Consider the following 24,326-nt stretch of genomic DNA (forward strand, 5'->3'; position numbering starts at 1 on the left):
ACCATAGTAATTTTAATAATATAATTTTAAATTATTATTTTAAAATATTTTAGACATTTTAAATATGTTTTTTAAAACATAGTAAATACAAAGTAGCTTTAGGAGAGGGAGAGCTCTAATATCTAGGGGGAAGGGACTCAGGCCTCTTATAGGTGGTAGCTGAGACTTGAAGGAAGCTAGGATTTCAAGTGGCACAGGTGAGGAGGGATTGCATTCTGCGCAAAGGGACACCTTTGTAAGGCAGGAAATAGAGCGTTAAGTACAGGAAATAGCCAGGAGGCGAGTTTGCATGGGACATAAAGAGTATGAAAAGGAGGAATGCAAAATCAGTCTAGAAAAGTGGCTAGAGCCAGACATTCCATTCAAACTCAAAGGGACCTTTGTATCAGATGCCATCCAGTACTGCAAAAGTTGGCAGCACTTGGGCCTTCTATACATCTCAAGTGTTTTTTGTTTGTGTTCCCCAGGGACCCTGAATGTAAATGGGCCCAAATTACCAAGATAAAATGAAATAGAGATTAGAGTAATCTTCTGCATTTGTGCCATTGATCCTGTAACCCTAAATACAGAACTGGAGAGAGGTTCATGTAATATTGAGAAGGTTCTCTTTCTATCTATATGATGACCACTCCTTCTCAGTCTCCTTTGCTGGATCTTCTTCCAGATCATGCCCTCTAAGTGTGGGTGTCCCAAAGGGTTCTGTCTCTTCTCTTCTCCTTCTGTAGTGTCACTGTGATCTCACTAGCTCTCATGGATTCAATTATCACCTCTATGCTAATGATTCTCAAATCTACTTATCCAGGCTTAACCTCTCTAGTGACTTCAGTTTTGCATCTCCAACTGCCAGTTGGACATATTAAATTGGATGTCTCCAAGACACCTTAAATTCAATATGTCCAAATCTGACTCATAATCTCCACCCCTATTTCCCCCTGCAACTAGGTAGCTCAGTAGAGAAAATACTAAACCTGGAGTCAGGAACACTTGAGTTCAAACCAATGTCTCTCTCTCTCTCTCTGTCTCTCTCTCTTTCTCTCTCTCTGTCTCTTAGATATACTGTCTCCCCTCTTCTCTACCTTTTCCTTCTTCCTTCTGTTCTTTCTCAAAGCAGAGAATCAAAGGACAGAGGTTTGAATTTCAGCTCTACCACCTGTGTGGCCTGGAGCAAGTCACTTTAATGCATCTGCTCCTCAGTTTGTTCATGTTTAAAATGAAAAATTAGGACTAAACCACATCTAAGGTCCCTTTCAGCTTTAAACCTATAATCTCATCTCTTATTTTCTTCCATTTTTATTCTTTTTTCTCCCTCTCTACTTCAGACCTGCCAGTGACATCTGTCAAAACTTCCGAGCCAGAGAACTGAGAACAGTATACATACTGGCTTTTGTGGAATGATTTCATAGGTGTAGGGAACTCTCAAGAGTTAACAAAGTCATGGGGAAATTCCTGCAAATGCAAATCAGGAACTGTTCTTTGCCACATAGTCTTAGAATGTTGCGCAGAAAATAAAGAGGTTACCCAGGGTCACACAGCCAGTAATATGTCAGAAAAAGGACCTAAACCCAAGTCTTCCTCACAAAAGGTCCAGCTCTTTATCTAGTTACTCCAAGCTGCCTCTGAATGCTAATGCTAGTCAATGCTCAAATTTCCACAGTCCTCATGATTTCATTAGTAACCTCATTTTCACTTTCCTATTGGCAACCAAGTACATCGGTAGCTGTGCAAAGTAGAGAAGAAAAAAAAATGAGAGGTTTGATGAACAAGTGTATACCTACAGAAAAAAGCAAAGTATTCATAAAAGTACTTGTGAATCTACTGTAAAAAGTGCTAAAGTAACTTGCTCTTCTCAGCAATGCAACGATCTAAGACAATACCAAGAGACTCATGAATGGAAAATGCTATCCACAGCCAGAGAGAGAAATATAGAGTCTGAATACAGATCAAAGCATACTATTTTTTCTCTTTTTTTCTTTCCTATGGTTTTTCCCTTTCACAACATGACTAATATGGAAATATGTTTAACATGATTGTACATGTATAGCCTATATCAGGTTTCATGCCATCTTGGGGAGGAGGGAATGGGAGGGAAGGAAAAAAATTGGAATTAAAAATCTTGTAAAAGTGAATGTTGAAAACTATCTTTGCATGTAATTGGAAAAAAAATAAAATACTATTAAGTGGGGGGAGGAGAAGAAATGAAAAACAAAAAAAAGTGCTAAAGTAACCTCTCAGGTGTGTGATAAGGGAATTGAAAAAAAATGGGAAAGTGGCTAAGTTTGTGGGCAAATACGATGGTGGTCATTCCCTCTGTCTCAGTGGAGCAAGCCTTTCCCTTCACCAGTGCCAGGCTTCTGAGCATCCTGGCCAGCCCAGGTAGGGAGTTCTAAACTTGGACCAGGGCCAGGGACTCACCCCAAAGGCACATGCTTTTCCTGGAGAACCATAGAGCTGAAAAGGAGATTAGAGATAGCAAGTAGATTAGAAATGGCTTTCCCCATTTTACCTCAGGGTTCTTCTGACATCACCAACCCTTGTCCTGTCTGATGTTGCATCTCTTCTCTCCCGAATTTTATGGGTTATTTCTTGGTTACTGTGTTAGGAAAAGTGCACATTATCAGAATTAATGTTTTGTTATAAAGAACTGTATGCAGAAACATGTATTTTCAGCAATCTTTAGCAAAAGATTATGATTTTTGGTGGTCAAGAGAACCTAAGCCCCTATTTCCTATAGGTTCAATGTATCAGCATTTGCATTTTTTTTAACTTTTGTACTGTTTTCTAGGAACGTTATCCCCACAAAAGTTTCCAAAGAAAACGTGAACCTTCTGAAGACAGTACCTTAATCCAAAGGTGTGATTCCAACCATATAAATTTCAAACACCTTTGGAGAGATGTACTAGAAACTTTTAAGGACAAGAGGCTTCCTGCTCCATCTTGCCAGAAGGATTATTGACTTTTCTAATAGAGACTCAGAGGAACAGAGAGACCTTGGGAGTCCAAAAGATCAAATAAAGAATCAATGAGGGAGTCAGGTATTAAATTTATTAACTCCCAGCTAGTTCAGAGGGTTGACTGCAATTCAACAAACAGTCTATTCTAGTCTGCCAAGCCTAACTCTATTATCTGTTGCCTCCTTGTTCCAAACGGCTACTCATGCAGTGAATAACTGTTCATGAGTGCCAAGAGTAGGTGCTTCTGCCTGACGATAGCTTTCTGGATGTGACGAAGATAGTAGCTCAAGAGCACCACAACACAAACCAAATTTTTTCGTGATAAGGGACATCTGTGTAAGTTTGTAGGCAGAAGGGAATATTCAACCAAAGGAGAAGATGAAAATAAACCTATAGTGAGGAGATAGCTGAGAGATCCAGGTTCCAGAAAAGGAGAGTGATGAGGAGGTAGGGATGAATAGCACAGGTGAGAAAGATTAGCTGTGGCAGCTAGGTGGTGCAGTGGATAAAGTGCCTGGCTTAGAGTCAGGAAGACCTGAGTTCAAATCCTGCCTCAGCCATTTATTAGCTGTATAACCCTGGACAAGTGGACAGGCCTTGAGTCAGGAATATTCATCTTCCTGAGTTCAAATCTGGTCTCAGATACTTACTAGCTGTATGATCCTGGGCAAGTTGTTTAACCCAGTTTCCTCATCTGTAAGATTTAGCTGGAGAAGGAAATGGCAAACCACTCCTGTATCTTTGCCAAGAAAACCTCAAATGGGATTGAGAAGAGTCAGATACAAATGAACAATACCACACCACACCCCTGGACAAGTCACTTAACCTTTATCTATCTCATTTTCTTCATTTGCAGATTGGGGTAATAGCCCAAAGAGATCAAAGAAAGAATACGTTTCTACAAAAAAAAAATGTATAGCAGCTCTTGTTGCAGTGGCAAAGAATTGGAAGCTGACGGGGTATCCATCAATTAGGGAATGGCTGAATACTGGATCATAGAGTGGTAGAGTAAGTAGATTAGAAATGTAATAGGGTGCCACATGAAGAACTTTGAATGCCAGAGGATTTTGGATTTGAGCCTGGAGATAACAGGGAGCTGCTAGAATTTATTGAAATGGGGGATAACGTGATCAGACCTGTACTTTAAGAAGATCTATGTGATAGCTGAGTAGAAGATAGAGTGGGGAAACACTGGAGGCAAAGATCCCAACCAGCAGGCTATTGTCCAGACAAGAGGTGACGAGGGCCTGGGCTTCCTCAGGAGGTGGTGAGTTTAAAGTCCTTTTGGAAGTATTCATGCAAAGATTAGAGGACCATTTATTGGATATGTTGTAGAGGAGATTGTCCTTAATGTCTGGGCTGGACTAACATTCTATGATCTCTGAGGTACCTAAAAATCTTGAATTCTAGAATCCTAGGGCTGAGCAGAGGGAAATCTCTGAGTAGCCTTGGAGTTTCCTACCTATACTGAGCCCACATATACATAGTGCTATACAGTTAAGAAGAATTTTCATGGGTAACATTCCATCTGATCTTCACAACCCAGTGAGGTGGATAGGACATGCTCGTCTTCATTTTACAAACGAGGAATCTACAGACCAGAGAAATCAAATGATATGTCAACTGTCCCCACAGGGAGTTGGGGGCAGAGCTGGGAATCAACCCCAGATTTCCTCATTTCAAGACCTACGTTTTTTTCTAGACAGAATGGCCAAGATTTCAAAGGTCAATAAGCGTTGTGATGGCACATTAATCTTTTTCAAGGAATGGCCCTTGCTACTTCTACTCTCCTCCTCCTCCTCTTCCTCCTCCTCTTCCTCCTCTTCCTCCTCTTCCTCCTCCTCCTCCTCCTCCTCCCCCTTTTCCTCCCCACTGCCAGAGGGATTCTTATCTGTGTCTGATACTCTCTACTCACTTGGGACTGGCAGTCAGCGTGAGGATATTATAGAGAAGAGCTGAGCAAGCCAAATTTCTTCAGAGAATGACATCATAGATCTTCTAAAGCCTGGCAGGTTGTCAATGTTTCATTTTCCTTTCTGCCTACCTGCAAACACTTTCACACACATCAACACAGAAACAACCCAACCCACTCCTTTCAAAGTCCTGTTCTATTTTGATTTGCATGAATAATTTAAGAGTTCAGTTTCCCTTCAATGATACAATCACTATCAGTTTTGTGAGCACAGGGCAGGTCAGTGGATTTCATGAACATAAAGCCATGCTCACTCATAACCGGAGCAATCCAGAACACAAGAGGCACCCTAGTTTCTGTCCTGCCCAGAGCAACGACATCTAACTGGTTGGTAGTTTCCAACATTTTGCAAAGCTATTGGGGGTGGGGAATGGACCTGATAGCAATATCTGGACAAGGTGATAAGGATTAACCTGTGGGTAGGTAGCACCAGTAGCTGGTCAGAATTCCTGCTTTCCCAATTTGGCTCAGTCAGTCATATTGAAGTAACAAAGGGTTTTAAGGACAAAATCAGTGTGCTACTAAACTCTCATCTCTTTGAGGGGGAGAATTGTGTTTTGCCTCAAGTTTGCAGCTTGCTAAACACTCAGAAAGTGCTCTCCATATAGAACATGCTTAATGAAGGTTTCTTGAGTGGATGTTAAGTGAATAAACTGGAATAAAATACTCTTCAAAACAAGTCCTGAACAAGTCTCTTAAACTCTCTGAATTTGTTTCCTTATTGATAAAATTAAAGAGTTGTCCTAGATCAAGGATCCTGAACATGAGGTTGATGGACCCTCAAGGGGATCCATTGAGAGATTTCAAGGGGTATATGGACTTGGATGTGAGAAAATTACATCTTTATTTTCACTAATCTCTGACTGAAATTCAACATTCTGTTATGAATTGTAGACAACAGACATTCTCCTGAGCCACAAGCTTCCCCAGACTTCCAAAGGGAGTCCATGACATAAACTAAGTGAAGAACTGAACCAGATGATCTCCAAAGTCTTCTCCAGTTCTTGATCTTATGATATATGAGCAAATCTATGCCTTGGCCTCCCCTCAAAACAAACAAGCCTTGCCTCTTCCAAGAAGTCTGCCTTGATTAAATGTACATTCCATACACATTAAGTATTTAAGTGTTATGTTGTTTCATGCATGACCTACTCTTTGTGATGTCTTTTTTAGGGGGTTTCTTCACAAAGATACTGGAGTGGTTTGTCATTTCCTTCTCCAGCTCATTTTACAAATGAGTAAACTGAGGTAAACAGGGTTAAACAACTTGCCCAGGGTCACACAGCTAGTAGGTGTCAGAGGCTGAATTTGAACTCATGAAGATGAGTCTTCCTGATTCTAAGTTCAGTGTTCTGTCCACTTCACCACCTACTTGCTTCATGGGTTTCTTTTTTTTTTTTAATCATTTTACAAATTTGGTTGATTTAAGAATTTTATTGGTATAGAATTGAATCTGTAAATAAATTTAGGTAGTATGATCATTTTATTGTTTTAGTGTGACCTAACCATGAACATCATTGATCCCTACCATTATTTAAATCTTATTTCTATAAATATTTCTATCTTATGCATTTCATAGTTTTTTTATTTGAATTTCTCCTATTTGTGATTTCAGACTAATGAATTTTTCCTTTTCTTCTGAAAACTGATCAAAACCTTTGGTCACTTATCTCTTGGGGAGTGACTCATTCTTATGTGTTTATGATAATTCCTTTAATATCTTGGATATCAGACTTTTATCACAGAAACTTAATGCAAATAATTTTTTTTCTACCTGGCAGTTTTTCTTCTTCTATGAGGTGTATTGACTTTATTCATACAAAACTTTGTGATATTTTGTAATTGAAACTGTATTTTATTGTTTAGGATTTTCTCTCTCTATTATTTGGATAAGACTTCTCCCAATTCTCTAGTTGTTTTTTTAAGATAACCTTTTATATTTAGGTCATATATCCAGTTGGAGCTGATTATGATTTACCATTTAAGGTGTTTGTCAAAATTTAATTATTCTCAAATTATCTTCATTGTCCCCAGAAGTTCTTGTCAATGGAGAATCTTTTCTCCCAGAAATTTGTTTTCCTGAATTTATTGAATATGGGACTGCTGTACTTGCTTACTTCTGGCTCTGTCTTATCTAGTCTTTTTTTTTTTTTTAACTATTTTGTAATAGGTAACAAATAGTTTTTAGTATTACTGCTTTATAAAATAGTTTGAAACCTGCTAATGCTATGATCTTTTCACTCCTTTTTAAAAATTTCCTTTGACATACTAGAGTTTTCATTCCTCCAGATGAATTTTATTATTATTTTTATCTAGTTCTAGAAAAGAATGCCTTGGCAATTTTATTGGTAAAGAACTGAATCTGTAAATCAATTAAGGTAGTGTAGCCTTTTTTTGTTTTGTTTTTATGGCCTAACCATGAATATCATTGATATCTACAATTATTTAATTTTTTTTCATTTCTATAGAATGCATTTTGTGCATTTTACAGTTTTTACTGAATTTTTTATCATTTCCTTCTTTTTTTTAAGGTATTGTATAAAAATGCTGCTAGTTTCTATGGATTTATTATGTATGCTGTTACTTCATTGATGTCATTATTATCTAAATTTTTTATTTAGATTTATTTCTTTACCTAAATCTAGTTTCTTCACTTATTTGCTGTGGTTTTCTAAGTAAATCAGTAAGTCATCTGCAAATAGAGAAAATTTTATTTCCTTTTTTATAGATATTTATGCTTTAATCTCCTATCTTGACTTGTTTAAGCTAACATTTCTAGAACTATGTCAAATAATTAAGAAAAGAGATCCCATTGCTTTACTCCTACACTTACTGGAAAAGTTTCCAGTGTTTTGTTAATGTTGATAATACTAGCTTTTGGTATTAGAATTTTTTATGATATTAAAGAAGGGCCCTTCAATATGTTTTATTTTTAGAATTATTAACACAATCAAGTATTCCATTTTGTCATAGATTTTTTCTATATATATTGATAGTTGTTTTGTTGTTTATATTATTATGTCTGCTACTTTTTAATCATCCTTCTATCCCCAGTACAAGTCAGATATGTTTTTAGTGAATAATTTATATATATATATTTATACATGTATGCACATGTATGTATATATACACATATGTTGCTGTTGTCTCTGCTAAAATTTAACGTTAAATTTTTGCATCAATATTCATGAGCAAGATTGGTCTATATTATATATGTATATATATACAGATATACAGATGAGGAAACTGAGGCAAACAGGGTTAAGTGACTTGCCCAGGGTCACACAGTTAGGAAGTATCTGGGGCCAGATTTAAACCCAGGGAGATGAGTCTTCCCAACACTCTTCGCTGTGCCACCTAGCTGCCCCACTTGCTTATTCTTAATGTACCTTTAAAAAAAATTGTTTTTTGCTTTTTCTACTTGTCCTTCTTTAGGTTTGATTTTCATAGGAGCAAAGTTAAATTAAGCTACTTTGCCTTGAGCCCTCAAGGGTTCTTGCACTAGCATTCCCACCTCAGTCTTCTTGTGGGCCCATGAGTCCTAAATCTCAAACCATGGGTGGAACTTCTAGAGGTTTGGTTGTTTCTGGTGTTTTCCTTCACCTTAGTAAGCAATGCATACAGACCTTCCCAGGCTTTAGGGTGGGGACATGAATTGCCTCATTGGTGATTAGTTGGGATAGGTTTCCTTTCAAGGTTCCTTCTGGAGGAGCAGGTCAGCCTAACCTAAAAGCCACCAAGGTGTATGTGCTTCCCTCAAGCAATTCCATGTCACAGTCAAGAAAATCAATTTATCTGTCACAAGCTTTGAGTTGCCATCTGTTGTAAAAAGGGTGTCTATCCTGAAGCTGATCTGGCATTAGGAAAGAGTGGATCTATTCAACCTTTGGACTAAGTTCATCTTGAATGATAGCATCAGGAGAATCTTTCTACTTAGGGACAGCTAGGTGTTTCAGTGGATAAAGCACTGGGCCTGGAATCAGAAGACTCATCTTCCCGAGTTCAAATCTGGCCTCAGATACTTGCTAGCTGTGTGACCCTGGGCAAGTCACTTAATCCTGTTTGCCTCAGTTTCCTCACCTGTAAAATGAGCTAGAGAAGGAAATGGCAAACCACTTCAGTATCTCTGCCAAGAAAATCCCAAGTGGGGTCATGAAGAGCTGGAAATGACTCAATAACAACAAAAGTTTATTGGAAAGAGCATTGGACTCAGAGTTAGAACACCTGGGTTCAAATTGCAGTCTTGTATGACTTTGGACAGTACGTGACTAGTCTCTAGGCCTCAATTTGCTCTGTAAAATGAGGAAGCTGGAATGAATGATCTTGAAGGTCATTGTTTTCTCCCTGTCTCTCTGTTTCTCTCTGCCACTCTCTCTACTTCTGTGTGTGTGTGTGTGTATCTGTCTATCTTAGCTTCAGTATTTCTCATCTTCAGATTAACATCCTTTACAATAACATCTTATTGCTAAATGCTCATAAGATTCCATTCTTTTCTCATTCTATTGGAATCTAGGAAGGAGGATGGGTAAATATGGATAGTAGGAAGGAAATACAAGAGGAGTCAAAACTCTAGGTATCAGTTTCCTGAGTGTGGGTAATCAAGTGCAATAGATAGTGGAGAGGAGGCAGAGGACAAGTCCCAATTCTGGCCTCACTTTCCTCACCTATAAAATTTTGACTAGATAATCTCAAAGATTCTTTCCAACTCCTATGACCACTGGAAGGTGAAAGGGTAGTATATCTCCTAACGCAGGACTGGTCGCTTCTCACAGTGGGTAATGGGGATGAACAAAGGTCCTTTGTAAGATCTTTTGTCTCATTGGTTTTTTCTTTCTCCAGGAGGTGTCTGGAGAACCTATGACAAAAAAGACTCCTGAAGCCTGATACCTCAACATCTCCACCTGCCGGTGCAGCTGATCTGACCTGATGGCTTATTATTTCTTACTGAGAATAGCTAAGGCCTTTTGGCTCTTGACTGTTTTGAATGCCTTGGAAAATTCAGGTATCTTTGTTCTCCTCCATCTTCCACACATGGTAATAGCTGAGGAAAAGAATAATGGGAAAGAATAAAAAGAGTGTGATTCAGAGCTAGAAGAATCCTCAGAAATCATCTAGCTTACTTCATTTTACAGATAAGGAAACAAATGTTGAAAATTGTTCTTACATATAATTGGGGGAAAAGAAAATGCTAAATTTTAAAAAGAAAAAAAAACCTAAATACCTTCTGTGCTTAAATTTATCTCTTATTTATACCTTAGTGTGAATGAAGGCTCTAAAGGCAAATTTTAATCTGGCAGCAAGAGGACTGGGAGTGCCCTGAAAGAGATATAGACAGGAATACAGGAGAAACTGGAGATACCAAATGTGTTTCTCCCTTTGCAATTTTGCCTAGGGCCAGCCCCGCCAGGAGAGATAGATTTACTTTTCAAATGTCTTCCAAGACAAATGAGCAATGGATGTTTCTGTAGCTGTACCTCATTTAATATGGCCCTAGTCTAGGCTTGGAGTTCCCACTTTGTGGTAGAACAGCTGGGGACACTTGGCATGATGATGGGTGTACTGTGTCACCAGTACATAGCAGAATCTCTGAGCCCTTATGTTTGGAGAACAATCCACTGATTCCTCTGGAGGTAAGCAAGTAACAACTTGCTTAAAGAAGTAGGAATAATAATGATGATAACAGCTAGTATTTATATAGCATGTACTACGTGCCAGGTACTATGACAAGTCCTTGACAAATATTATCTCATTTGATCCTTACAACAACCTTGCGAAGGAGGTGTTATTATTATTCTCATTGTACAGTTGAGGAAAATGAGGCAAACTGATTTGCCCAAAGTCACATACCTAGTAAATGTCTGAAGCTGAATTTGAACTCAAGTCTTCTTGACTCCAGGCCCAGCATTCTATCCACTGTCCTACCTAGCTGCCATATAAGAAGGCAACTGATAATAGGTAGTATTTATATAGTGCTTTAAGGTTTCCAAAGTGCTTTACAAATATTATCTCATTTGATCCTTACAAGGACTGAGAGAAAAGTAAGTGGTATTATTTGACATATGAGGAAACTGAAGCAAACAGATTGACTTGCCCAGGGTGATACAGACAACAAATATCTAAAGCTGCATTTGAACTCAGGTCTTCCTGATTTCAGGTTAATTACTTTATTCACCATACCCCTGAATGCTATTTACTGGCATGCCATGGTGAGGGGGGAATGGGGTTTATGATAAAGCCCCTCCCTCTCTATTTGTTTCAGTATTTAATGTGATTTTTTTAATGCTGATATTTTGGCTCATATTTCTTGTAATCATTTGATCCCATTATTGTATAAATTTATGTGTAAAAATTATATATGTGATTATATGGAGGTAATCTTGAAAATGTATACCAAATATTAGTTCATATTTAAATAGTTATACATTAAATTTAAGTTATACATTAAATCATAAATTTAATTTAGTTCATATTTAAATAGCTCTTTTGTGTATATGGAGTACTTTCCCCACAGCAGCTCTGTGATGTAGGTAATGCAAGTAAAATCATTCCCACTTTACAGATAAAGAAGCTGAGGTTTATATAGGTTTCTTGAGTTTTAGGGAATCATAGATTTAGAGATGGAAGGGACTGAAGAGGCCATATAGTTCAAGCTCCCCATATTACAGATGAAAAAACTGAGGCTTGGAAAGATTAAGTAACTTGGCCATGGCTACACATGTAGTGTCAGAGAAAAAATTCAAAACCAGGTTTTCCCTGCTTCAAGCGCACCCCTTGGTTTACTATGTCATGCTACCTCTTACTTAGAACTAAATGGCAATAAGTGTTGAAGGCAAGATTTGAACCCAAGTCTCCTGACTCCAAATCAGCACATTTTCCACTCCACAGCACTGCTTTTTATATGACTATAAGATATGGCAAAAGGTGAGTGGCCCAAGAGAGACAGTAGTAAATTTATGCTTATGAATTTAAATTGATTTACTCATTACAGTAACATGATGCAGCAAAATTGAAGTTTAGAGCCTGAATTCAAATCCTACTTCAAATCAGGTCATTATGTGACCCCCAAAGTCACAAATTACTTAACCTCTCTGGGCCTCAGTTTCCTCCTCTGTAAAAAAGAGGACTTTGGATTTGATAATCTCTAAGGTCTCCTGTTAGCTCCAGCTCTATGATTCCATGATATATAGTAAGTCTTCTTCAAACCTAATCTCATTAGCCCAACAAAAGACTCCCTATTTTCACTGCTCCCCATATTAGCTGCCATTGTTGAAGGCTTCTTCTTTGGGCCTTTGAGTTCTATTGTGCTCAAATATAGAACAGCACACAGAGAAGGACATTTGTGGTCTTCAAATTAACTGATAAAATTCCTTTCTATTCATTTAGACATCATATTTTTTTCATTATTCAGAGTTCCTTTTTTAGGTAGGAAAAGGGGGGAGAATAATCATTTATTGAGTACTTATTATATCCCAGGGACTGCATTAAGCATTTTATACATGTCCTTGTGAAGGGAGCTAGGCAAAGGCAAGAGTATAGTTGAGAACTATGATAATAAATAGCTGCTTTAGGACAGAAGCCAAGAATGAAAAGCACCTGGGTCACAGCAGGAGGAGATTGAGAGGGAGCTGGAGCTCTTAGCTCAGAAAATTCCTTGTCTCTGCTCCAGCCCTCACTCTCCCCTTTCTCTCATCTTTTTTTTCTGAGTGTGATAAGCCTTTTCATGGATAAATACTTTTGTAAAAAGACTTTACATTTTCTCAGAAATACATACACAGATAAACATTTCATGTTTTCAATATGCTTTCTATGAAAATGATAAATTTTTTTAAATGATTTAAGCCTCTTGCACTTAATTTTGTTTTAAGGATCCAGAATGCCTAAAGTTAGCTTTTGATCTGGAGAGGTGGTTTTCTTTAACCTATGTCTTTTGTTTATTCCTTCTTTCCTTCCTTCCTTTCCTTTCCTTTGTCCTCCCTTCATTTCTTTTTTGATGATGAGAGGAAGTGGACAGGGATTAGAAAAGAAAAAAATGGAAAAGAATCTGCAAGTGTTTGGGGAGCCCAGAAGAGTAAGGACAGACTTAGAGATAGAACCAGAATCATTTACAGAAATTTTCATTCAGAAGCTTCTAACCAAGATGTTCCTGTTTGTCAGTAACTGAGAATCTTTCAAGGCTAATTCACGGTCAGCCTTCTCCGTGAAGCTTTTCCCAGCTGCCCTAACCGCAAACCTTTGCCTCTGCCCTTTGAACTTTGAGTATATGATATCTATGCCAATCATCCATTTGACGCTGAGCTTATGTTCTTATTGGAAAGCAAGTCCTCAAAGTCAGAGACAGTGAGTGCCTTATGCCTCTTGACCCCAGCACTTGACCGATGGTTGTGTCTCACTAAGTGTTGATGATGATGGTGGTGGTGGTAGTGATGATGATATGACTCTGGAATTTGTTCATTTATTGCAGAGTTTGCAAAGTTTGAATGCCAGAAAGAAGTATCTGCTTGCAGAAATGACCAGGTTGAGATAATCTGCAACAGCACCATGGACTTTGATGGTATAGACTTGTATTTTCGTAAAGACAAGAAGGACAAAGACAAACTCCTCTTCAGCATGACCACAGTAGGAGAGTCTCCCCTTCAGCATGGGATGCATCTCAAATTTAAGAACCAAGAAGTCACGTTGGTGATTCAGAACATCCAATTTTCCCATCATGGAATCTACCGGTGGCATCTTTCAGGGCACGGGTCCTCAAATAAGTTCACTACACTAACTGTTTCAGGTGAGGAAAAGTCAGGAACGGGAACATTATAAGTTAGGGAATATTATAAAATCTTTCTCTCTTACTTTGGAAGTTCAACTGTTCAATTCAACAAGCATTTATTAAGTACCTACTGTGTGTATCCAGTAGGTACAACATGAGGGAGATACAAAGTTTAGATGTGACTGATCTCCTAGGGCTTACATGTAATTATTAAACATTTCAATACAGATAACTATAGTACTGGTAAATTTTTGAGGGATCTGGACCTGGGATTTCTTTGGTATGGAAACTCTCTCTTCTGATGGGCAACTCATTGGTAGCTTGTGGTCTTAAAGTTGCTTGAGGATGTTGACAGGTTAAATGACTTGCCCATGGTCACACAACTAGATAGTATCATAGGCAGGGTTTGAACCCAGATCTTCCTGATTCCAAGGCCAAGTCTCTACCCTCTATATGTCTTTGCCTTTCAAAGATAGAACAGATATAACTGATTATCCTGGTTGGGGGAGTTTCTTCTCAGACATCTATTTAAAGCAATGGACAGATATTTACCTCAAGGGGAAAAATTTCTTCCTTAGTTTGTTGAGTCAGATCATTTAGAAAACTTCAGATAATCAAGATCTAGAACGTGCATTAATTACATAGCTGCATTCTCAAGCAGGCTGCTTTTCCTAAAAGTCTTGGGAATGAGTGCCATAAGTGGCTGTATAGCCACCCATCTGAACCCCCTTATTTTGGTGTCATTGTTCTCCTAGTGTGTCACAAGCCTAACCCCTTCAGATAGCAATGAGAAGGTCCTTGCAGTTTAGCTGCGACTACCCCTTCCCTTCCCTGATGACTAGATTTCCTATAATAAAAGCTAGCCAGCAATTTATATAGTACTTTCAGGTTTGCAAAAGTACTTCATAAATATCTCATTTTATTCTCACCACTCTGGGAGAGAGGTGCTATTATTATCCCCATTTAACAGATGAGAAAATTGAGGCAAAAAGAAGTCGAATGACTTGCCCAGGGTTATATAGTTAATAAGTGTCTGAAGTTGGATTTTTAAAAAAATTTACTTATTTATTTATTTTTAGTTTCCAACATTCATTTCCATAAGATTTTGAGTTCTAAATTTTCTTCTCCTCTCTCACTTCCCCACTCCCCAAGATGGCATGCAGTCTGATATAGGCTCTACATATACATTCATATTAAACATATTTTCACATTAGTCATGTTGTAAAGAAAAACAAGAGGAACCAAGGAGAACCAAGAGAACCAAGGAGGAACCAAGAGAAAGAAGAAACAAAAAGAGAGAGAAAGAGCAAATAGTGGGCTTCAATCTGCATTCAAACACCATAGTTCTTTCTCTGGATGTGGAGAGCATTTTCCATCATGAGTCTTTTGGAGTTGTCTAAGATCCTTGCATTGCTGAGAAGAACTAAAGTCTATCAAAGGCAGTCATTGTACAATGTTGCTGTTACTGTGTACGGTGTTTTCCTGGTTCTGCTCACTTCACTCAGCATCAGTTCACGTCAGTCTTTCCAGGTTTTTCTGAAGTCTGCCTGTTCATCATTTCTTACAGCACAATAGTATTCCATTACATTCATATACCACAGCTTGTTCAGCCTTTCCGCAACTGATGAACATCCCCTCAATTTCCAATTCTTGGCCACCACAAAAAGAGGTGCTATAAATATTTTTGCATATGTGTGTCCTTTTCCCTGGAGCCGGATTTGAACTCAGATTTTCCAGACACCAGGTCCAGATCTCTATTTGTTATGCTACCTGTTTCTTTAGTGGGGAGTAGTGTTGCTAAGAAGTCCATTGGCATGTTGGTGGTCAGAGAGTCTTCATAGGTGACTGGTGAAGCCTTTGAGATTGGAAGAGTTTTGAGAGTAATAGGATTTGGATGGAGGGGTTTTTGACACTAGTGTTCTAAAAGCTGGGCCGCTTTAGTTAGGTGATTCAGGCTATCAGTCTGTGATTCTGTATCTATTCTGCAGCTAGGTGGTGCAGTGGATAGAGCACTAAGCTTGGAATCAAGAAGACATCTTTTCAAATCCTACCTTAGACATTTACTATCTGTATGGCCCTGGGCTAGTCACTTAACCCAATTTGCCTCAGTTTCCTCATCTGTAAAATGAGCTGGAGAAGGAAATGGCAAACTACTTTCTAGTATCTTTGCCAAGAAAACTCCAAGATGGGGTCATGAAGGGCGAAAAATGACTGAACAACTGAATCTCCCCAAAAAGCCATTTTCTCTTTGGCTCGTATATTCTTACCCAGAGTTTATGGTGGGAAATATCTAAATATATTTATATCTAAGTTTGCATAAATATGACTACCTGGGCCTCTAGCTCCCACATAAGCACTCAAGATAATGGATATATATTGGATACAGCCATTATTTTACCCCATAGAAAATGCAGAAGACATAAAGGGTCCATAAACAAATATAAGAAACACTTAAAATGTTATAATAGTCTATAAGCTCCCCTTAGAAGGGAAATGAACATAGGTTTGCCATCAAGGCCACACACCAACATTATAGTAGACCCCTAGCTCTCACACAGTGTCCCACACGCTCCCTCCTGGACTCACAGCACCCCTTACTATTTAAGCCCCCTTGAAGGTAAACATACTTTGAAGTATCTAGTCAGACAATTCCCTTCCCATCATAGGCAGTCCAAATAATTCACTTGAAAGGGTGGGAAACTAGGGGGAAGGGAATAAGGTTTGCTTGCCTTCCCATGCATGGCTTTAATCTCCTTCTTGCTGCTCCTCTAGCTGTGAGGGGCCATGTGGGTGATCCTTTTCTTTACCCAAGAGGAATACTACCCAAGAACACCTCTTTTCCCTCTAGAAGATCCAACTCTAAAACTCTGAAATTGGGTTTACTCTTAAGGCAGCACCCAAAGCTGGCACTACCCAAGAAATCTCCCTTCTCTGTTAGAAAAACTGATTCTGTGATCACACAGTCTAGGAAATCAAGATGCCTCAGTTTCTGCACAGGAGGTTGGGGTCCACAGACATTAATTCCCTTCTTGAGCCATATAGGCAAGCACATGTCTCCCTCTGCCATGTGCTTCTAGAGGAAATGTTCATATTCTGCTGTCACCCAGATGTTGCTGCCATCAGAGGAGAATTAGTACTTGCTGGATGGTTCTGCCAAAAGGAATCTACTATTGCCTGCTGGGTGGGAAGGAGAAGAGAGGTCCCTTCACTCTACCCCTCAACTCTGGAAGAAAGGTATAAGAGCAAAGGGGAGAAGGGGGTGGAACAGGTCTGTCGGCTCCTTTTGTTGTTGAGGCAATCAGGATTAAGTGACTTACCCAGGGTCACAAAGCTAGTAAGTATCTGAAGCTGGATTTGAACTCAAGTCTTCCCGACCCCAGTGGTGGTGCTCTATCACCCGTGCAACCTAGCTACCCCTATATCAGCTCCTTTCTTTGCTAAGCCAAAGGACGTTCCCCCAAGAATCTCTATCCTCTCAAGAAGACTAGTCAAACAACTTCTCTTGGGAGCAACCTCAGTTACAGAAACTCATCAGACAGGAGATACCAGAGAGTCAAAGTGACTTGTACAATAGTTACATAGGTAGTCAGTGGCAACGTCAGGTCCTCTGACTCCAGATCAAGTGCTCCTTCCTCTCTGCCATGCGGATCTGGAAGCCTTCATTGACCAACTCCTATTCCTCCTTGAGGGGCCATTCCATGGATGTAGTATTTTTAAAATATTTCCATGCCATTTTGTGGTGGTATTTCGGTCTCCACAATGAAATTGGAAGTTCCCTCAAGAGTAAGGATCACGTCTTCTCATTCATAGGCTCACAGAATTTCAAAGCTGTAAGGGACCTTGGAGATTATCTAATCTAACCTCCTCATTTTACAGATGAAGAAACCAAGGCTCAGGGAGGCAAAGTCACACAATGAGTTAGTTATAAATTAGTACATAAATTGTGTGATCAGATGAAATAAGAGTTGTAAAGAGCTTAGCACAGTGTCTGGCACACTGTTGTTCTTCAGAAGTGTCCAACTCTTTCTGACCCCACAGTCTATAGCCTACCAAAACTGTCCATGGGATTTTCTTGACAAAGATACGGGAGTGGTTTGCCATTTCCTTCTCCAGCGTATAAAGGCAAACAGAGGTTAAGTGAGTTGCCCAGGGTCACATAAGGCTGGATTTGAACTCAAGTCCTCCTGACTCCAGGGTCAGTGCTCTATCCGCTGTGCTACTTTGCAGCCTCTGTGTGTGCCTGGCATACAGCAAGCATTCTATAAATGTTAGGGGGAGGGGAGGGGAAGTTAGTGAATTCAAAAATCATACAATGATTGCCTTTCCCACCAGACCAAGCTGTTTTTTTTTTTATAGCAGGACCTAGTACAGGACTTTGTGTCCTTCTTGAAGGTAGGTAGGTGACACAGTACATAGAGTGTTGGACCTGAGAGAATCATTTTAACCTCTAAGGCTTTGTTTTCTCATCCATAAAATGGGCATAACAAAAACATCCACTTTACAGGCAGGATTGTTGTGAAGCTCAAATGAATTAATGTATGTAAAGCATTTTGCCACCCTTAAAGCACTTGATCATCATCATCATCATTATTGGTGGCGATGTTTTTGCTGATATCATGAGCTAGAGTGGGAGCAGAGTTCTCCAATGCATCCTTTGTCCATCACTTCCTGTTCCTCCTGAGGGTGACTCCTCCTCCTGGCATTTATTTGTCCTCATATGATTTTGCTTCTTCCAGAACCCCCTATGATCTCCAAGGAAAATGGCTTACTGATCTGCCGAGCAACCAGGGTTAAGGCAGGGAGAAGAATCATCTGGTCCAATGACCTGCCAAGAGTGAAGACAGAGTTCACATCCAATCAGGATGCCACAGACCTATTCAATCTCAGCAGCTCTCAAGTTTGGAATGATAGTTTCTACAGTAATCCACCATGCTGTAAAGTCGTGGATGAGAAGGGCTCCCAAGAACTTTGTTCACAAACTTGCTATACCAGTGCCATCATGGAAAAGTCCTCAGGTAAAGTCTGGAAGAATGTGTCAGAGGCAGCTGACAATTTTTTGAGTTTTTTCTTGCTGTTTAGGCTAGCAATTGCAATCCCAGTGGCATTTGGGATAGGACCTGGCAAGAAGCTCAGAAATACGGCACAGGATCCTGAACTTTGTCACTTTGAGACAATAATTCATTTTTTAAAGCACTTTAAGGTTCACAGTTTGCTTTTCTCATAATAACCTCCTGAGGCAGGCTGAGTGAATACTATTATCCACACTGCCATTTGCAACACAATGAAACTGAGAGTGAGGAAGGGAATACAGCTCATTAGTGTAAGGGCCAGAATTTGAACCCGGGTCATCTAACTCTAAATGTAGGATTTTTGTCACACCAGCCTCTCTCCAAAATGAGAACTCCCTCAGGTTCTCCTTGATTGGCCAGTCAATAAAATGTTACCTAAGTCTAGGAATATTATTCTAAGGCAATGATATCAGAGATATGGAGTCCAACTATGATACTGTAAAGAATTTGGCTCTCCCACCCTAGACACTAGTGAGATCTGGTGCACCTCAAGAGGAATTTACATTAGTTGTCACTATCTGTACCCCTATGAGCTGAGTTACTACAGATTCACACAAAACATACTACTCACTGCCCAACAGGATGGATAATATTGTTGTTTATCTTGGCATATCCTGGTTACTACCAACTAGTAGCATTTATCTCTCCTTAAATCTGCCCTTTCCAAAGACCTAAAAAATAAACACTCACATTGAGATTTCTTCATATCCATTTCTGCTAGTTCTCTGGTCTTCCAAGAAGCTTCTCTAAATGATTTCTAACTCTATTCTTTGAATTTTTAAAAATGCAGTTTACTTTCTTATCAAAGCAGCCCAATCATATTTTGAGGCACAGTAGAGGACTCTGGGACAAGAAGTAAACTTGTTCTGCAATTATTGTACATTCTTTTTTGAACAGCAGGTCAAGGGGCTAGTAAAGAATTGAAGGAGAAGAGAATACTTTGGGTGGACAAACTTCTCTACCAAGTCCTTAACCTTCTTGGCTCATGGAGCCATAGGGCATTTGAGCTGGAAAAGGATCTTATTATCATCACCTTTATTTTACAAATGAGGAAGCTAAGACCCAGAGGAATGAAATGATTTGCCCAAAATAACATAGCAACTTTTTAGCCTAGTAGGGATGCAAATATAGATCTTTGAATTCCTAGTCCAAGGCTCACAAGTCATTTTTGCTTTTCTTTCATTACAGGTACTCCAGCGACAAATCAAAACAATACACAGTGGCCTATAATCATGGCAATTGTTCTGATTTTGGCTATTCTGATTGCTGTCTTCCCATATCTAAAAAAGAGACCAGTGTTGAGTAGTCGTTCATGCATGACTGTCCTCTAATCATATTGTTTTCCATCATCTATGATATGTCCAACTTTATTTTTGTTTTGGCGATGCAATTGGAATTAAGTGACTTGCCCAGGGTCACACAGCTAGTAAGCATCAAGCAGCTGGTCTGAGGCCAGATTTGAACTCAGGTCCTCCTCACTCCAGGTCCAGTGCTCTATACTGTGCTACTTAGCCGCCCTGATACTTCGGACTTTTCAATTAATCATTCTGTCTTATGCTTGCTCTTCAGACTTTTTAACTAATCATTCTTTTTTTTTTCTTTTTTTTGGTTTAGGCAACGGGGTTAAGTGACCTGCCTAGGGTCACACAGCTAGTGAGTGTTATGTGTTGGAGGTCAGATTTGAACTCAGGTCCTCCTGAATCCAGCGCCAGTGCTCTATGCACTGCGCCACCTAGCTGCCCCCTTAACTAATCATTCGGTCTTATGCTTCCTGTCCTCTGTTCTCTTGTACTGCCCAAAACTATATGAATTCTATTTTGGTGTTTAATTAGATATTTTTGTGTTCTTTTTCAAAAAATTTTAGTTACGTGTTCAGTTTGTTGATCTGATGTTTCCCTCTTTTACTGATGTAATTTGTAATTATGTTCATATAGTTCCTGGGTTTGTCTTGGCAGGTAGACTCCAAAATATATTATAATGTCTACAATTATTTTCAATGGAATTTCTCTTTCTATCTCTTCCTGCTGGGTTTTGTTAGTAATATATGGAAATGCTAATGATTTATGTGGGTTTATTTTATGTCCTGTAACTTTGCTAAAGTTAATTGTTTCAACTAGTCTTTTTAGTTGATTCTTTAGAGTTCTCTAAATATACCAGCATATTATCTGCAAAGAGTAATAGTTTTGTTTCCTCATTGCCTATTCTTATTTCTTCAATTTTTACTGCTATAGCCAGCATTTCTAGTACAATATTGAATGATAGTGGCAATAATGGACTTTCTTATTTCACCCTTGATCTAAGGATTCTAGTTTATCCCCATTACAAATAATGCTTGCTCTTGGTTTTAGATAGATACTACTTATCATTTTAAGAAAAGCTCCATTTAGATATTTTACATGATTTCACATGTATAACCTAAATCAGATTGCTTACTGTCTCAAGGAGAGGGCAGGGAAGGAAGGGAAGAATAGAATTTGGAACACAAGACTTAAAAAAATGAATGTTAAAATTACTTTTATATGTAATAGGAGAAAAATTAAATGTTCTTATTAAAAAATAAAATGAGCATAAAAAGAAAAGCTCATTTATTCCTTTGCTTTATATCTATTGTATCTATCAATATAATAATATAATTTTTGTTGATACAGTCAGTTATGCTTATAGTTTTCCTAATATTGAACCAGTCCTTTGTTACTGATATAAATCCCATTTGGTCATAGTGTGTGAGCTTTGTGATTTATTGCTATAGGTTCCTTGCTAGTACTTTATTTAAATTTTTTGCATTAATATTCTGTAGTTTTCTTTCTCTGTTTTTGCTCTCCCTGTTTTGGTATCAAAACTACATTTGAATCATAGAAGGAATTAGGCACAACTCTTTTATCTATTTTTTTCAAATAGCTTATATAGTATTGGAATTAATCATTCTTTAAATATTTGGTAGAATTCACTTAGAAATCCATTGAGTTCTAACTTTTCATACAAATAAAGATAGATCAGAAAACTATTAATTGCTTATGGGTAGACCAAGCCAATGATAAAAATGACAGTACTATATAAATTAACTTGCTTATTCAGGGCCATACCAACCAAATTACCAAAGAATTATTTTATAGAGCTACAAAAAATAATAACAAAACTCATTTGGAATAACAAAAGGTCCAGAATATCAAGGGAACTAATGAAAAGAAATGTAGGGGAAGGTGGCCTAGTCATTCCAGATCTTAAACTGTATTATAAAGCAGTAATCATCAAAACTACTTGGTACTGGCTAAGAAATACAGTGGTGGATCAGTGGAATAGGTTAGGTATGCAAGACACAGCAGTCAATGACTATAGTTATCTACTATATGATAAACCCAAAGACCCCAGCTTCTGGGATAAGAACTCACTCTTTGACAAAAACTGCTGGGAAAACTGGAAAAGAGTATGGCAGAAACCAGGCATTGACCAAAACCTCACCCCATATACCAAAATAAAGTCAAAATGGGTACACAACTTAGATATAAAGACTGATACTATAAGCAAACTGGGAGAGTGAGGAATAATTTACCTATCAAGTTTATGGAGAACAGAAGAATTCATGACCAAACAGGAGATAGAGAACATTACAAAATGCAAAATGGATAATTTTGATTACATTAAAATGAAAAGTTTTTGCACAAACAAAGCCAATGCAACCAAGATTAGAAGGAAAGTAGAAAATTGGGAAAGAATTTTTACAACCAGTCTCTCTGGTAAGGGCCTAATTTCTAAAATATATAGAGAATTGAGTCAAGTTTATAAGAATACAAGTCATTCCCCAATTGATAAATAATCAAAGGATATGAACAGGCAGTTCTCAGATGAAGAAATTAAAACCATCTATAGTCATATGAAAAAATGCTCTAAATCACTATCGATTAGAGAAATGCAAATCAAAACAACTCTGAGGTACCACAACACATCTATCAGATTAGCCAACATGACAAAACAGGAAAATGATAAATGTTGGAGAAGATGTGGGGAAATTGGAACACTAATACATTGTTGGTGGAGTTGTGAACTAATCCAACCATTCTGGAGAGCAATTTGGAACTATGCCCAAAGGACTATAAAATTGTACATAACTTTTGACCCAGCAATAGCACTTCTAGTGCTATATCCCAAAGAGATCATACAAATGGGAAAAGGACCCACATGTACAAAAATATTTAGAGTAGCTCTATTTGTGGTGGCAAAGAATTAGAAATTGAGAGAATACCCATCAATTAGGGAATGGCTGAACAAGTTGCAGTATATGAATGTAGTGGAATACTATTGTGCTATAAGCAATGATGAGCAGGCTGACTTCAGAAAAACCTAGAAAGACTTGTATGGACTGATGTTGAGTGAAGTGAGCAGAACCAGGAGAACATTATACACAGTAACAGCCACGTTGTGCAATGACTAACATTGATAGACTTAGCCCTTCCTGGCAATACAAGGATCTAACACATCTCCAAAGGCCTCATGATGGAAAATGCTATCCCCATCCAAAGAAAGAACTATGGAGTTTGAATGCAGATCGAAGCATACTATTTGCTATTTTTTTCTTCTGTTTTGTTTTGTTTTCTCTTTCTTGTGGTTCCTCCTGTTGGTGCTAGTTCTTCCTTACAACATGACTAATGTGAAAATATGTTTAATAGGAATGTATATGTAAAACCTATATCAGATTGTGCTCCATCTTGGGGAGTGAGGTGGGGAGGGAGGGGGAAAAAATTTAAAACTCAAAAGTTCATGGAAGTGATGGTTGAGAAATCAAAATAAATTAATAAAAAAAATTTTTAAAAAAGAAAAGCTCCATGTAAATATTTTACATGATTTCACATGTATAACTTATATCAGATTGCTTACTATCTCCAGGAGGGAGCAGGGCTTCCTGTATAGAATTTGGAACTCAAGACTTAAAAAAATGAATGTTAAAATTACTTTTATATGTAACAGGAGAAGAAAAATGAAATGTTATTATTAAAAAACAAAACGAGCATAAAAAGAAAAGCTCATTTATTCCTTGGCTTTATATCTATTACATCTATTGATCTAATAATATAATTTTTGTTGATATAGTCAATTATGCTTGTAGTTTTCCAAATACTGAACCAGCCCTTCATTACTGATATAAATCCCATTTGGTCATAGTGTGTGACTTTGTGATTTATTGCTGTAGGCTCCTCTTTAGTACTTTTTAAAAAATTTTTTGCATTAATATTCGTGAGGGGAACTAGTCTATAGTTTTCTTTCTCTGTTTTTGATCTCCCTGTTTTTGGTATCAAAACTACATTTGTATCATAGAAGGAATTTGGTACAACTCCTTCATCTATTTTTTTTTTCAAATAACTTATATAATATTGGAATTAATCATTCTTTAAATATTTGGTAGAATTCACTTAGAAATCCATTGAGTTCTAACTTTTCATGCAAATAAAGATAGATCTAAACAATCAGAAAAATATTAATTGTTCATGGGTAGACCAAGCCAATGATAAAAATGACAATACTATATAAATTAACTTGCTTATTCAGGGCCATACCAACCAAACTACCAAAGAATTATTTTA

At 38.0% G+C, this 24,326-nt stretch overlaps 1 protein-coding gene across 3 annotated transcripts in view; it reads left to right on the forward strand.

Annotated features, from left to right (window-relative positions):
* Positions 1-20,157, forward strand: part of LOC114051117 — a 31,156-nt gene extending 10,999 nt beyond the window's left edge. Inside the window, exons 1-5 of one of the 3 annotated variants that reach the window (XM_027873291.1) lie at positions 3,863-3,959; positions 9,763-9,925; positions 13,385-13,699; positions 18,418-18,696; positions 19,939-20,157. In XM_027873291.1, the coding sequence (XP_027729092.1) occupies positions 9,850-9,925; positions 13,385-13,699; positions 18,418-18,696; positions 19,939-20,081 (813 nt within the window). In that variant the 5' untranslated portion in view covers positions 3,863-3,959; positions 9,763-9,849 and the 3' untranslated portion in view covers positions 20,082-20,157. Of the gene's footprint in view, positions 1-3,862; positions 3,960-5,161; positions 5,251-9,762; positions 9,926-13,384; positions 13,700-18,417; positions 18,697-19,938 lie in introns of those variants that run through there. The other 2 variants (XM_027873292.1, XM_027873290.1) reach the window with 2 other exon arrangements.
* The last annotated feature ends 4,169 nt before the right edge of the window (positions 20,158-24,326 follow it).

The sequence above is a fragment of the Vombatus ursinus genome, unplaced genomic scaffold (assembly GCF_900497805.2).
Source record: "Vombatus ursinus unplaced genomic scaffold, bare-nosed wombat genome assembly UNPS02014801.1, whole genome shotgun sequence".
NCBI classification, from domain to species: Eukaryota; Metazoa; Chordata; class Mammalia; order Diprotodontia; family Vombatidae; genus Vombatus; species Vombatus ursinus.